We start from the raw sequence: 15,416 nt of genomic DNA on the forward strand, positions 1-15,416 counted from the left end.
CCTCCGACTTTGACATTAAGATGAAGTATTACAGATGTTGTACTTTGATTGCAGAGAAAAACAATGAGAAGGTTAAAAAGAAAATATTGTTCAAACTATATTTTGATATTTCATTGATTCTCTCTCATGAATAATGCTTGATGAGCATGCAGCGAAAAGGTCACTAGGTCCTCCATTGTCATGATAGAGAACTGCCCCGCCCCGACGATCGCAAATTCGAACCACGCAGAAGACCGGGGCTCCATCTCACACGGGGATTACGTGATCGTGGAATGTGACGAAGGTTATACTTCCGGGTCAGACTTCCCTACTCCTGTGACCTGTCATGACGGCCAGTTGGATTCTGACGTCATGTGTCATGGTATGCAGAGACACCTGCCTGGAACAGCGAAGTTTGCATAACAGTAATAGTCATGTCATCAGTGGGTGGGGGGGGGGGGGGGGAGGGGAGTTGAGCAAGAATCAATTTTGTGTCTTGAGCTAGGGTTAGGACAGGTATGTGCGTGTGTGTGTGTGTGTGTGTGTGTGTGCGTGCGTGCATGTGTGTTAGTGTGTGAGGAAAGAGAGATAGAAAGAAAGAGAGAGAGAGAGAGAGAGAGAGAGAGAGATTGTACTTATGCGTGCATGCTGCGTTGAGAAGAATTCATTTCCACACTTTTTTTTGTCGATGGTACTGAAAAAAATTCTTTCATATCTGCTTTAGATATCCTCTTAAACAAGGATGAGGCGTAATAGTTTCGTCTATATAATTATACTTATATCATATAGACCGTTGTTCGTCATGTGAAGGCAAATATCTTCATATGATTAACCAATCTTTCCTATGAAATTTAATGTTCTCTTCATAATTCAATTTTGTCGTAAAAGCAAATTAACCTTGAGGTGACGGTAGTATAAAGGTGTTTAATAATCATGTCAAACTCTATCTTACATTTCGGTCCATAACATAAGCACCCACCATACTTCCTGGTAAAGGCATGTTCTAAACAAAGTTACGAAGACACATCTCTTTTAGATTATTTTGTCAAATATCTGTCCGGGTATTTTTATCTATCTTAAATCCATTACTGAGAGAGTCACTTATTGCATCATTCCCACGTTTCAGAGTATGCGAACTGCACATCCACTCCTACGGTCTACGGGGGTGGCACTCCTAGCTTCTCTCCGTCAGTTTCCTGCTACCCCGGAGGAAGTAACGTGACCATTGGCTGTAGCGGCGTCCTGTTCGGTTCGTCGAATGCGTACTACAGCCATCTGAGCTATTGGTATTTTGATGATTACGGGTCGCCACCTACCTGTGAGGGTAACTACAATAAAGAGCTATACCGGGTGTCCCAAAAAAGTGGAATGGTGGATTTTCAGTACCTTGCGTTCTAAAAGTTTTATATTTTTTGACGTCATTAGAAAGAGCATTGTCCGCAGAAGACAATGATACCAAAATCATTAAATTTGGTTCAGTACTTTTTATTCTACGCCAATTTCTGTAAATGCAGTCATTTTCAAATTTTTGCGACTTATGAGATAATAATTTGGGTGCGACGAGCGTTCCATACGGTGAATTGTGTCAGCTCGTTGATCCCACATTTAGTTCGGTGGTTGATCCATGTCAACAAAAGATACAGCTTTCACATTGGGCGCGCACACACATACAGACAGACAGACAGACAGACACACACACACACGCCACACACACACACACTGTTTTTTTCCTGGCCCGCACCCAATGTGAAAGCTGTATCGTTCTCTCTAAAAAATAATCGAGTGAAAATATTCACTCTTAAAAGAGTGAATACAAAAAAGAGTGATTTTAGAGTGAAATTGGAGTGAATTTTGAGTGAAAATGTTCGTTTTCACTCGTTTTGGAGTGACCTCAGGGATCGCTCCAAAATCTTCGAGTGATCCCTGAGGTCACTCCAAAATGAGTGAAAATGAACATTTTCACTCATAATTCACTCCAATTTCACTCTAAAATCACTCTTTTTTGTATTCACTCTTTTAAGAGTGAATATTTTCACTCGATTTTTGTTAGGGAGATTTTGTTGACATGGATCACCGAACTTACTCAATATTCACCGTATGGATCGCTTGTCGCGCTCAAATTATTATCTCATAAGTCGCAAAAATCCGACGAAATTTGAAAATGACTGCATTTACAAAAATTGGCGTAGAATAAAAAGTGCTAAACCAAATTTAAAAATTTTGGTATCATTGTCTTTTGCGGAAGATGTTCTTTCTAATGATATCAAAACATATATCACTTTTAGAACGCAAGGTACTTAAAATCCACCGTTCCGCTTTTTTGGGGACACCCAGTATAGATATGCGATGCTATCAAGGTTATGACACGCGTTGATACATGCGAGTTGGACAATGGAAACAGCAGCATTGTATCGCGCATATTGTGCAGAACGAGACCTTTTTCTTTTCTTTTTGCCTGATTGCCGCTTCGTATATAGGACTAGCGTCGCAGATCTATAAGCCCGCAATTCGCCGTGGCCACTATAGTGGATACACGACAAACGATACGCCTCCTCTGAGATGAGACACAAAATGACATAAACAGGGGCGTCACCAGCTTTTTTTCTTTTTTCAAGGGGGGGGGGGGTGCGTTTTGACCCTAATGTAACGAGATTTTTTTTTTTCTTTTTGACAGACATTTGGAATATAGGAAGCTCTCAATCCCTAGACTTTAACTGTTGTTGAGGGAAACCAAGCGGGGAAAGGGCACCGGCGTAGCTAGGATTTCATCTTGGGGGGGGGGGGGGGGGGGGCGGAGGTGTGTTAGTATGCGAGGGAGCGAGCAGGGGGGGGGGGGGAGGGTGTGGAAGTGCCTGTTGTCCCCCCCCCCCCCCCCCACGGTGATAACTTTTTGCATTTTGATGTTATAAATGGTGCAATTTGATGCAGGCTTTTTGCGTGTTTTTATCGACTTGAAACAGTCCCACTTGTTTAAGATAGCAGTACATTTTGATGGAATTTGTTGTTGAACAATGTGCCTATAAACTGTATCATTTCAATAAACTTCTTGTATTGATTCTTACACTGATGTCATGAACGCGACCGAGCCCGAGCAAGCGGAGAGAGCAAGGGGGGATTTGATGCATGTTTTGCTTGTTTTATCGACTCGAAACAGTCCCACTTGTTTAAAGTAAAGCAGTATATTTTGATGTAGATTATTATCGAACAATTTGCCTATAAAATAGTATCATCCAAATAAATTTCCAGTTTTAATATTTACACTGAATATCATGAACGCGGCCAAGCAAGAGCGAGAGGAGTGAGCGAGGGAGAGGATATGGGAGGGAGTGTCCCCCTCCCACGGTGAGCACTTTTTGCATTTTTATGTTGTAAATGGTGCAATTTGATGCAGGTATTTTGCGTGTTTTATCGACTTGAAACAGTCCCACTTGTTTAAGGTATCAGCACATTTTGAAGTAAACTGTTATTGAAGAATTTGCCTATAAATGGCATAATTCAAATAAACTTCTAGTAATAATTCTTACACTGATGTCATGAACGCGACCGAGCCCGAACAAGCGGAACGAGTAAGGGGGAGGTTGTAGGAGGGGGTTGTCCCCCTATAAATGGATTATGGAATGACGGTGTAAAACGACAAATTACTGGCAGCAATATCGGGAGAATGACTTAACGATTACATGCGAGCGAGCGGAGCGAGCGAGCTTTGAAATTTTGACATTTTACAGTCCCAAAACTGCCGTTTGTAGCCATATTTATATATTTTTTTTTCCTTTGGAAATTAAGGGGGGGGGGGGGGCACCGGGTGGAACTGCCGGCAATTACTGGCAGCAACTTCAATAGAATGGCATTACGACTAAATGCCAGCGAGCGGAGCGAGCGAGCTTGAAAATTTTGACATTTTACAGTCCAAAAACTGCTGTTTGTAGCTATACTTTTTCGCTTTGGAAATTAAGAGGGGGCGGGCGCCCGGTGCGCCCCTCCCCATGGATCCGCCACTGGTAGTCAAGGGTGTCGGTTTATGTTCATGACTGGGGGAGGTATGACCAGCGAGGTGGCGTCGAAGTGACCAAGCATGGGAAGGATGTCCAAAATCTATCTAAATAGTAAACACTGTATAGAATACACTTGTACTAGTAGATATGTATAAAATCAGTGCTGCCAGAACCAGGGGTGCGAATTGTTTTTGCCCACGATTTTTTTTTTTGTCCCCGATGCAAAATTTCCCCCCAAAAGAAAAAAAATAGATAAAAAAATAATCATTATTTAGGGTACGGCGTTGAGGTCGCTCGCAGACTGAAGTTTTTTTTTTTGTTTTTGTTTTTTAGGGTCTGAAGGGGGTGGGTTCGCACCCAACGCACCCCCCTCCCCCCCCCCCCCCCCCCTGGTGACGCCCATGCATAAATCATATCATTTGACTTAATCATTTTGCATGCTTTAACCTTATCCATTTACGTGGATTTTCTTTCAGGGACCCGCACATTGCAAGCTTTATCTTTTTTTTTTTGCCCCTCCATTTTTCTCTGAACATGTCTTAAAGTTTCCTTTAATTGTAATGACAAGCGTATTTGTTTGATAATGAACAGTATACTGTCAATTGAGTACACTGTATTTAATTCCTACCTTGTTGATTTGTCTGCTGTTGATAAATGAAATACGTTTGAATTAAGCTGAATGGAATTGAATAGAATGGACGTGGCTTGCATGTATTCAAAGGCGTGTAAAAACAAAAGTTTTGCTACCACACGTTTTGTAGAAGAAAGAAAAGACAACAGTCTCTAACAAATATCTGTGTACATCACTTTTATGTATCTCATTATTTCATTAATTGAGGAATAAATGTTCCTACGAGAAGCTTAGGACTGCGTGTTTTCAGAGGTCTATTTTTGTGAATCCATTTTATTTGCCACACACAGGGTGACTGATGATTTGGAATGAAATAAATTTCCTTTTTTTCTCGTATATTTTTGTATGCTGATGCATTCACTGAGAAACGATCAGCAGTTATTACACTCATCTTCTAGGCTAAGTAGCGCAACGCCGTAAATTATAGAACTGAAAGGCCTTCATCTACAAACCTATAATTTTCTATTTAGCTTCAGGAATCTCATGAGATTTAAGTTCTTTTGATCAAATCTATATATCATTTTGTAGAAAATTTCTGCCCATCACCAACTCCTCCCCTTCACGGATCCGAAGAAGATGCCACGAACCTTTACGTGTTATACGACACTGCGTTCTTTTCCTGTAACTATGGGTACAGTTTATTCGGATCCCAGGAAGTAATGTGTAGCGGAACTGGCGAGTGGACACCGGCTGTACCGACGTGTGAAGGTATAGGTGTCGTGTGTGTATGTACAAAGGGTGTAAGATTTGTAGTGCATAAACCACAATGTAACTGTTTCTACCTTTCAGTTCATTTTGTCAGCTCCTCTTAAATATCGTAAATGGTTTTACACGGAGCCAATTTAAACAAAAATAGTGATATGAATAAATTGTTGAGAGGAATCAGTGAAAAAATCCTTCTATGCCTTTCTTTGTCTTTTTTGATGAACCTTAGAAATATTATGTACAATACCCAGTCAAACTGAAATATGACTAAAAGTCGAACGCATTCTTGAGATGCTTTCATGATGATGTCATTCTTTGTACTTTGCAATGTATTCCACAGAGCATTGCGTTGTACCAACTTTGTTCAATGGTAACGCCTCTTTTGCACCCGGCACCTTGGTGCTGAGCGGAGAAGCACTCATCGTGTCATGTGATCAAGGCTTCACTCTGAATGGTCCAAACTCGGTCACGTGTCGGGATGGAACTTGGCAAGCTGCTATTGGTCAATGTCTAGGTGCGTATGACTTTGTCAGTCTGGGGCTCCATTTGACTTCTAAATTAGAATTATAAGTTCTTGATGGGAATTTGTGAATAATTAAGAGGAAAAGATCAACATTGAGTTACATTTTAGAAACATTAATCAAACCTAACCAGCGATAGTGGACATGTTGAGGTCATTGTTTTGTTTTAATTTTATTTTCACAAGATTTCTTGTGACACAGGAATTAATGGTCATGTAATTCATGCAGTATAGATAAGTTTCGATTTTTTCACAACTTGCAGAATCAATGAAGCCTTTGATATAGGTAGGATTTACGATTTAGGAATAATGGGGTAAGAAAAGGGCACTAAGATCCAAAGGAAGTTCGTCACTCATCCCAACGACATAAGTAAAATAGAGTGGTCTTGATAAAATGTGGTTCTCATGTTTTATTAGGAACTCTTTGTTTCTGGATATCTCAGCCATTTCAAATCAATTTGCTTCAAATAAATTTTCAAATCCTCTGAGAAATGTATACTCTTTCATATTTCATAAGAGGTTTTTAATCATCTCACAAAAAATTGGAAACCTGAAGCCCCATCTCAGTCGAAACTATACCATACGGATACCTTTAAGTTTGAAAATTATGACTCTTAATCAGTGGCGTATCTAGGGAAAACGGCGCCCGGGGCAAGCGCGAAAATTGCGCCCCTAATTTCTGAAAAAGTGTTCCACCCCAACCCCATCCCAGTAGGGACTTTAAACACAGTCCACATGATGTACTTTTTCAAACACTTAAAAGGGGTCTTTTTGAGGGTGATTTAAATGTAATGAACGTTGATAAATTTTGGCGAGCGCAGTGAGCGAGCCGAAAATTTTTGTATTTCAGCTAACAAAACATGGAATTCTTGTCATTTTTTGCTTATTAAATCTTACAATTCTAATCAAGATATAGTGACGACGATAACGATTTATACCAACAAACTGAGGACTTTAAAAAATACTCTAAATTAGTAAGCGCGAGTGAGCTGAAATTTGTATATTTCCACGGCATCATCACGATTTGTTCTTAACTCTTTTTTTATACATTTTGGCGAGCGAGCGCAGCGAGCGAGCCGAAAAATTTGTATTTCAGCTAACAAAACATGGAATTCTTGTCATTTTTCGCTTATCAAATTTTACAATTCTAATAAAGATATAGTGACGGCCTTATAGATAACGATTAATACCAACAAACCGAGGACTTAGAAAAACTACTCTAAATTAGTACGCGCGAGTGAGCCGAAATGTGTATATTTCCGCGGCATCATCACGATTTGTTCTTATCTCTTTTTTGAATAAATTTTGGCGAGTGAGCGCAGCGAGCGAGCCGAAAATTTTTGTATTTCAGCTAACAAAACATGGAATTCTTGTCATTTTTTGCTTATCAAATCTTACTATTCTAATCAAGATATAGTGACGACGATAACGATTTATACCAACAAACTGAGGACTTTAAAAAATACTCTAAATTAGTACGCGCGAGTGAGTCGAAATTTGTATATTTCTGCGTCATCATCACGTTTTGTTCTTATCTCTTTTTTGGGGATAAATTTTGGCGCGAGCGAGCGCAGCGAGCGAGCCGAAAAACTTTGTATTTCAGCTTACAAAACATGAAATTCTTGTCATTTTTTGCTTATTAAATCTTACAATTCTTACGAGATATAGTAACGACCCAAACTGAAGACTTTAAAAAATACTCTAAATTAGTACGAGCGAGTGAGCCGAAATTTGTATATATCCGCGTCATCATTACGTTTTGTTCTTATCTTGCTTGTTTTGGGTTGTTTGGGGGTTTTTTTTGCGCCCCCAATCCCCCCCCCCCCCCGTATGTTCGAAACCGTTGGCGCCTTCTTTTGATCCAATTGGCGATCGCTTCAGAACGAAAGAAATGGCAGCCGCTGCTCCGTGAAACATTTGCCTGCTAAATATAAAGTGACATGTGTGAACACAATAGACATTGTCATTTTGTCCATGTCATCATCACGTTTTGTTCTTACCTTCTTTTTTATATAAATTTTGGCGAGCGAGCGCATCGAGCGAGCCGAAAATTTTTGTACTTCAGCTTACTTACAGAACATGGAATTCTTGTGTGAACACAATAAACATTGTCATTTTGTCGGCGGCATCATTTTTTTTTTGGTCTTGTTTGATTTGGTTTTCTGCTCCCCCCCCCCCTTTTCCGGGCGAGTTTTTTTTTCTTCTTCTTCTTCTTCTTCTCTTTTTTTTTCTTCTCTTTTTTTTTTCTTCTTCTTCTTTTTTTTTTTTCCTTTTTTCTTCTTCTTCTTCTTCTTCGTTTTTTTTGCGCCCCCGGGGAGTGGCGCCCGGGGCACGTGCCCCCCTTGCCCCCCCCCCCCCTAGATACGCCACTGCTCTTAATGACTGAAATGAGTTGAATTCATTCAACGTGAATTCTACATTTCTCAGAAAAAAAGTAAATGTTCATTTAATCTATGATGTACCCATGAACTATAGCATTTCGTTGATGCATTTTGAGAGTGCGGCTGGCTCTACCTGTCCTCTACGTGAGCTCAAGAAACCGGACGCAATCATAAATTTAAACCTTGGATAATATACGTTTCTTTGTACACGTTTCCGGATTCAGAGAACTGCATCTCGCCACTGATTCCTAATTCTAACTACGAAGCACTCGGATATGAGGTAGCTGACGGAGAGTACGTGGTGGTAACGTGCGACAACGGTTACACTTCCGGATCCGGGTCAAACTACTCTACGCCTATGACCTGCAGTGATGGCGTATGGGACATTTCTGTCGACTGCTACGGTAATCATACGATAGGATAGGGGTGACACACAGTGTCTCTAATGTTTCAAAAAGGTTTATTGGAAAAAGAAAGACATGAATATGATCAGAAGGTTCTGGTTTTCTTTTTTTTCTGTTTTATTTGTTTTGTTGTTTTTAGTTTGTGCGTGTGTGTGGGGGGGGGGGGGGGGGGAGGAGGGGAGTGCTTGCTGTTAAATGGGTCAAGTGTGAGTCAATGATTCCCCCCCCCCCACATACACACTGATGAAGTCAAAATAATTGCAATTATGCATTCATGTTAAAAAACAACAACAACAACAAAAAACCCAAGAATGTCTGAGACATTCTCCTTATTTTACATAATCCATGATTTTTTTTTTGCATTTACGTCATCAGAATCGTTCACATTTTTAATATCATTGTTGTTGTTCTATTAGTATTAGTGCAGTATTTCTTTCTTTGACATTTTAATTGTTATTATCACATCGTTTTATCCTCCATGTAGCCAACTGCCCAGCCCCCACTCTCCCGCCTTCTCTGAGGATAACTCCAGCCGCCAGAACAGACGACGGGTACTACTACCACAACGACGACATCACGGTGACGTGCGCGCCAAATTACCGACACGTAAATGGCCCGGCGAGTGGCACATTAACCTGTAATGATGGATATTGGACTCCGGATTATCTACCTGTGTGTATCTAACTCATGGTTCAAAGGGATGGTATAGTTTTGGTTGAGATGAGGATTCAACTTTTACCTCCTTACGAGACAATTGCATATATTTTTAAGAGGAATTTAGAGTTTGTTTGATGAAGATTGGCTAGTAATGGCTGAGATATCAAAACACACACACACACACACACACACACACACACACAAAGTAAAGCAAGGCGATCCTAATGAAACCTAATTACCTATTATTAGGATTGCTTTGTTTTTGACAACTCAGCCATTTCAAAATAAACTTTCATCATATAAACTTTGAATTCATGAGAGGTTGAACATTTTCTCACTAAGAACTTCAAAACCTGAAGCCGGTCATCTCAACCAAAACTATACCAGCATCCCGCCAAACTCAATCCAAACACAGGCATGGGGCTCTGTCCTTTTTTTTTCTGTCTCAAAGAGGTACAAAACAAAGCAAAAAAAAAGTGTTCATCATCTTCAAGTTATACAAAATGGAGCTATAACAAACAGAGGAGGAAAACAATCCACAGAAATCTGAGATAAAATAGCATAATTGTCTATTTAAGAGTTCAATTTAAGAATTTTCTTTCTTTCACCGTGATGATGAAAGTTGTCGGGGAATGATACTATCGTCTCACAGCTCAACAATTTGTTTGTGCGCAGGATAAGTTGGCGATTGTTTAGCCAATCTTCTCGCCTATAAAATACACCTCCAATGTCATCCTTGGAAGTAAAGTCAAAACGTCTCCAGAATTATGTCATATAGAAAATACAATACCTTCCTTTTGCCGTTCACCTCAAGAAAAGAAAAGAAAAAAAAGAGAAATGAATTAGTAAAGATGAACATACTTACCTATACGTGTGCATTTGTATTACATTTTCTACTTGTCAGTGGTGACCGCATGGGGCTGCAACTGAGGAATATTTCATGCTATGGAGATTGCAATAATGTAGCCAAAGAACGAGTCAGAAAGTGTACTGATGCATGATGGTGTAGTGTCTTGTGGAAATTTTCTATGAAAAGTGACATTTTAAGATTATAAGATATCTATTTTAGCTCCTTGCCTTGTTTTCTTCCCAATATCTCATCCTAGATATTAAAAGGTAGTTCTGATAGTGAACTTCCAGTATTAAGTAAATCCTTTATTTTTCTTTCTCTATGAGAAGTTTCCTATACTGAGTATGGACTTACATGACCATTTTCTGTCTGACAATCATGTATGTAAGGACTGTTTACTTTACCATAATCATGTGTGCAACAGATTCAATTACTGGACATTGCCCTGTCGTGGTTAATCGTTCTGTGTTGAGATGCTTTTACAATACATGCTAGCTACGTCCTAGGTCCCTCCCATTTTGAGCTCCATTAGACTACCAGAGACTTTCATTTGACGTTTTTCTTCAGTTTTTTTTTTTCGTTAATTTAATGTCATGTATTGTATCTTCCGAGCTGGATTCATTACGTTGTATATTGCTGTTCATCACATTTAACGTTCTAAAGTTAGCATGTGTTCAGTAAAGTTGGTGTCAGCTATGGTGTCATTACGTTGCATGTTGTATTATGTTAGTATGTAGAAATAAACATAAAATTACAATAATAATTCTGTCAAATGGGTCAATGGCTGTTTATTTCATAGACATTGCGTGTATTTCTGGAAAGATTGCGATATTGTCTTCTTTGTTAATTGTGATTTATAATTACTTTATTAATTTACTTTATGATTACCGTTCATTTGTATTCTGGACGCTATATACCATGGAGGACCAGCAATATAGATTATGTCCCGTCATCAGTGATCAAGTCGTAATTTAATTTTTTTTTTTCGTCTTTTAATCAGGAGAATAAAAAATATTGCGACTACTGCTACAACTACAATTACTACTTCTACTACTACATGTCTACTACTACTACTACAACTACTACTACACACTCTCTAACAAAATCGAGTGAAAATATTCACTCTTAAAGGAGTGAATACAAAAAAGAGTGAATTTAGAGTGAAATTGGAATGAATCTTAAGTGAAAATGTTCATTTTCACTCATTTTGGAGTGACCTCAGGAATCACTCGATGGTTTTTGGAGTGATCCTTGAGGTCACTCTAAAAATGAGTGAAAATAAACATTTTCAATTAACATTCACTCCAAATTCACTCTTTTTTGTATTCACTCCTTTAAGAGTGAATTATTAAGAGTGAATTTTTTCATTCGATTTTTTAGAGAGTACTACCACCACCACCACTACTACTACTACTACTACTACTTCTATTACTTCTATTACTACTAGTGCTACTCTACTACTACTACTACTACTACAGCAACTTCTACTCTACTGTTCAATTATTTCTACCTTCATTACTACTTATACGGAAATGATAATTACTTCAACAAATTCTAATATATCTTTGTCATTACCACTTTTACCATCGCTCCTCCTCCTTCTACCGCTATCGCTTTATTCGTACGTTTTCTACTTCTTTAATAAACTATTATTTTCAAGTGTACAACGACATTATGTCTTGCCCATGCTTTAATAAAGAGAGGGGTCATTCTGTCTTATCCTACTCACCAGAATGGTTCTCATGTTGTGTTTAAGTCTGATTGAAGCCAGTTGAACTGAACATTCCAGTGCTTTTGTGATGAATCGTGTTTTTTAATATGATTTCAGAGGCCTATAAATATTGTTTCATATTGAAGATCAGCATATTGAGCAATTCTATCTGCCGAGGCCTTCAAACTGTACCTGAGCTGATATTTCATTTGGCGCGCGTATATAAACCAGTAAAGTACATGGTATTATATTACATTCGACACCGAAAATCGCATACAGTAGTACGGGACTACTTTGTGAAGAACATTCATTATTGCGCTTTGCTAAAGCTGGGTATTAGAGCTCTTGGCCAACAATAGAGGCAATTTATTGCTATGATACTAACTTCTCGGTAGCTAGTGCGGATTTTCCGCCCATCTAACTCACCCTAACCCGATTGAATCACACACAAAATCCGCTGCCTGTAGCGCGTTCAAAGGGCCGACTCGGCCAAAAGCTGACTATACGCACTGCATTGGCTTCCCAGTCAGTCGCTAAATTCACTGTACAGTGTGTATCAAAAGAAGAGGAAGAAGAAGAAGAAGAAGAAGAAGAAGAAGAAGATGAAGACGTAATTCAACTCTGGAGGGCCACTATTTCATCCATTTGCCATCTATGGAGAGCGCAATGTTGGTTGTGAGGAAAGAAAAACTCTTCCTCTTTCCATTGATAGCTAATTACACTGTATATGTTGACAAATGTCACGCATGACTGTGAGTACATGCACTTTAAAGACAACCATGACAAATTACTTTTTTTTTTCAAGTTTGCGTGTGATCGTGAAGAAACAATGAATGTCTCACTGAATGGATGATATCTGTCAATGAAAGAGGTCAGATTAAGAGGCCAGCCTGCTACACTGCAGGTTGCAGGGTTTCTTCTAACCTTTTTATGGTCCATAACCTTCAACATGGTCACGTTGTCGATAACTTGCTCATTCCCACAAAGGCTAACCCATTATCCATTTCTCTCTTGATATTCAAGACAGGGCTTGTCGCTGAGAGCTACGTGTTGAACATGAACAGAGAAAAATGGACTGAGTAAATTGGCCTCTTGTTGGAGTTACCAACACAGTTATCGGACAGGTAGTCATGTTGAAAGTTTATGAAACATGAAATGTCAGAAGAAACTCTAAACACAAACCTCAAACACAAACCTGAGATATTACAGGATGACGTATTTCTTTGGCCACTTTTTTCTCTCTAAAAAAAAATCGAGTGAAAATATTCACTCTTAAAAGAGTGAATACAAAAAAAAAAGAGTGAATTAAGAGTGAAATTGGAGTGACTTTTGAGTGAAAATGTTCATTTTCACTCAATTTGGAGTGACCTCAGGGATCACTCGAAGATTTTGGAGTGATCCTTGAGGTCACTCTAAAACGAGTGAAAATGAACATTTTCACTCAAAAGTCACTCCAATTTCACTCTAAATTCATTTTTTTTTTGTATTCACTCTTTTAAGAGTGAATATTTTCACTCGATTTTTTTGGAGAGTTCATGGGCAGATCTCATCCATCCAGTGACTCGTCTATTGTTCCTTCCTGATGACACTCAAACTGTTCTCCTCCTCATCTATTCTGACCCACAGTCATCGTCATCATCACACACTGTCACATTTTCATCATGATTGTCATCATCATCACCACCATCATCACCATTAATTATCATTATCATTATTATTAATATTATCATTATTATTATTACTATCATTATCATCACCACCACCACCATTATCATTATTATTAGTATTATTATTATTAATATTATCATTATTATTATTACTATCATTATCATCATCATCACCACCACCATCACCACCAGTATTATTATAATTATTATCATTATTATTATTATCATCATCACCACCACAACCACTTGACCATCCTCATCATCCTCATCATCCTCATCATCCTCATCATCATTCTATTTCGTGGATGGACAATTATTAATATCATGATTAACTGTTATATTCTTTTCCTCCATTCTTCATCCAGCTACTGACGTCACTGGCCTCTATGCAGGTGACTTACAAATGACAATAACTGTTGCCTTATGCCATCGCGATTTTCGTCGTGTATCATTTATTCACCTGATCCGATTTCAGTATTTCTCTATACATCTGAAATTCAAAAAACTCAAGATGAAAGATATCTTATTATTGTATACCCTTTTCGGGCAGAAAATTCCTCAAAATAAAATAAAACCAATATGACACTGAGTTGAACATTGGGCGCGCTGGCCATCCGTTTGAACTTAACCGATACGGTACATGCAGAACAGAGAGAGAGAACATACATTTCAACTTGAATAGCAGACAGTACAACTTCTATAATTCTGATTCTAGATTATTCTTTCGTGTAAGTATACAAAGTATGAAATAAATACTAGCTGACAGTGATATATGACGTCTGAACGATATACAATGCAATTGCGAGGTTTCCTATTTCAGAACGGAGAAGAATGATTAGCGTGATTTGCAGGACGCAGAACGTATTTTCGCAATATAGTCCTGAGAACACCAAATATACATATTGATATACATACATATAGTTTTATATTTGTATCTCTAAGGATAGATTTGAACTGGAAAACAAATGCATTATACAAAACACAACTCTGATGAGTTGCCACAATTTCTAATCTGTCCCTTCTGTGATAAGAGAGTGGTCCGTTTGGTATATGGGCTTCCTTTAAGTGCATAATTCTAACTACTTCGGTTATCTTACTGCTGCAATCAAGGTCGTTGGTCTTCCCGATTAAGGATTTTTTTTTTTTAAATAAGAGGATAAAACATATACTTCAAGAAAAAAAATTCTTGTGCAAATGACAATACGTTTCAAAGTGCTCTTTTAAGCGACAAAATAAACAATGAGAAATAAATCAAGGGAAAATGTGAAAACAGAAGGGAAAAACGACAGTGAAAAAAAAAAGAAACAAAGAATATTTCTGCCTCTCTGACCTCACCAGCAGGGAGAATTAGAGGGTATCAAAAGGTCATTTCACGGCACGTATCTCCCTCTTCCAGTATTGATTAATCCAGTCAAGTGGAAAATTCCTTTGATACCTTATTTCTCTTCTAGATACAAAATACGCACAAAATAACTCGCCTTCCACTGGTAAAGAGGCGCTCGTTGATCCCCTAAAAAGATGAAAGGCATAATGAGGCACATTTCTAGATGAAGTGCTGTGATACGTGGAATATTATATTTTGATAAGTATACTGTTCTCAAACATGAATATTAACACCGCTTCATGTCGGAATGATATTATACACAATCAGACGGATAGAAATGACAATACATTTTACAAGGAAAATAGGAAGGAGAACAAGGAGTAACAGAATGTAAAATTATAGAATGGTGCAATTAAATGAGGAAGATGATGGAGGAATGGACAGATGAAATGAAATAAGGAGTAGAACGAAGGGTAAAGAAGAGAGTAAATGAGACGGTGTATAAATATTACGAAGAAAAGAGAAGATGAAAGATGGGACGGAAATAAAGAAGGACAAGGAAGGAAAGTTGAAGGTTAAGGGAAACATAAATGAG

At 38.4% G+C, this 15,416-nt stretch overlaps 1 protein-coding gene across 1 annotated transcript; it reads left to right on the plus strand.

Annotated features, from left to right (window-relative positions):
- Window positions 1-180: 180 nt before the first annotated feature.
- Window positions 181-13,904, plus strand: LOC139713243 (C4b-binding protein alpha chain-like). The gene is made up of 6 exons (XM_071624987.1): window positions 181-361; window positions 1,106-1,303; window positions 5,648-5,821; window positions 8,433-8,612; window positions 9,097-9,218; window positions 13,863-13,904. The coding sequence occupies exons 1-6, from the start codon at window positions 181-183 to the stop codon at window positions 13,902-13,904; spliced, it is 897 nt and encodes a 298-aa protein (XP_071481088.1).
- Window positions 13,905-15,416: the final 1,512 nt, after the last annotated feature.

This window comes from Diadema antillarum, unplaced genomic scaffold, assembly GCF_040938485.1.
Source record: "Diadema antillarum isolate AM-2024a unplaced genomic scaffold, OU_Dant_1.0 seq00001930_RagTag, whole genome shotgun sequence".
Taxonomy (NCBI): Eukaryota; Metazoa; Echinodermata; class Echinoidea; order Diadematoida; family Diadematidae; genus Diadema; species Diadema antillarum.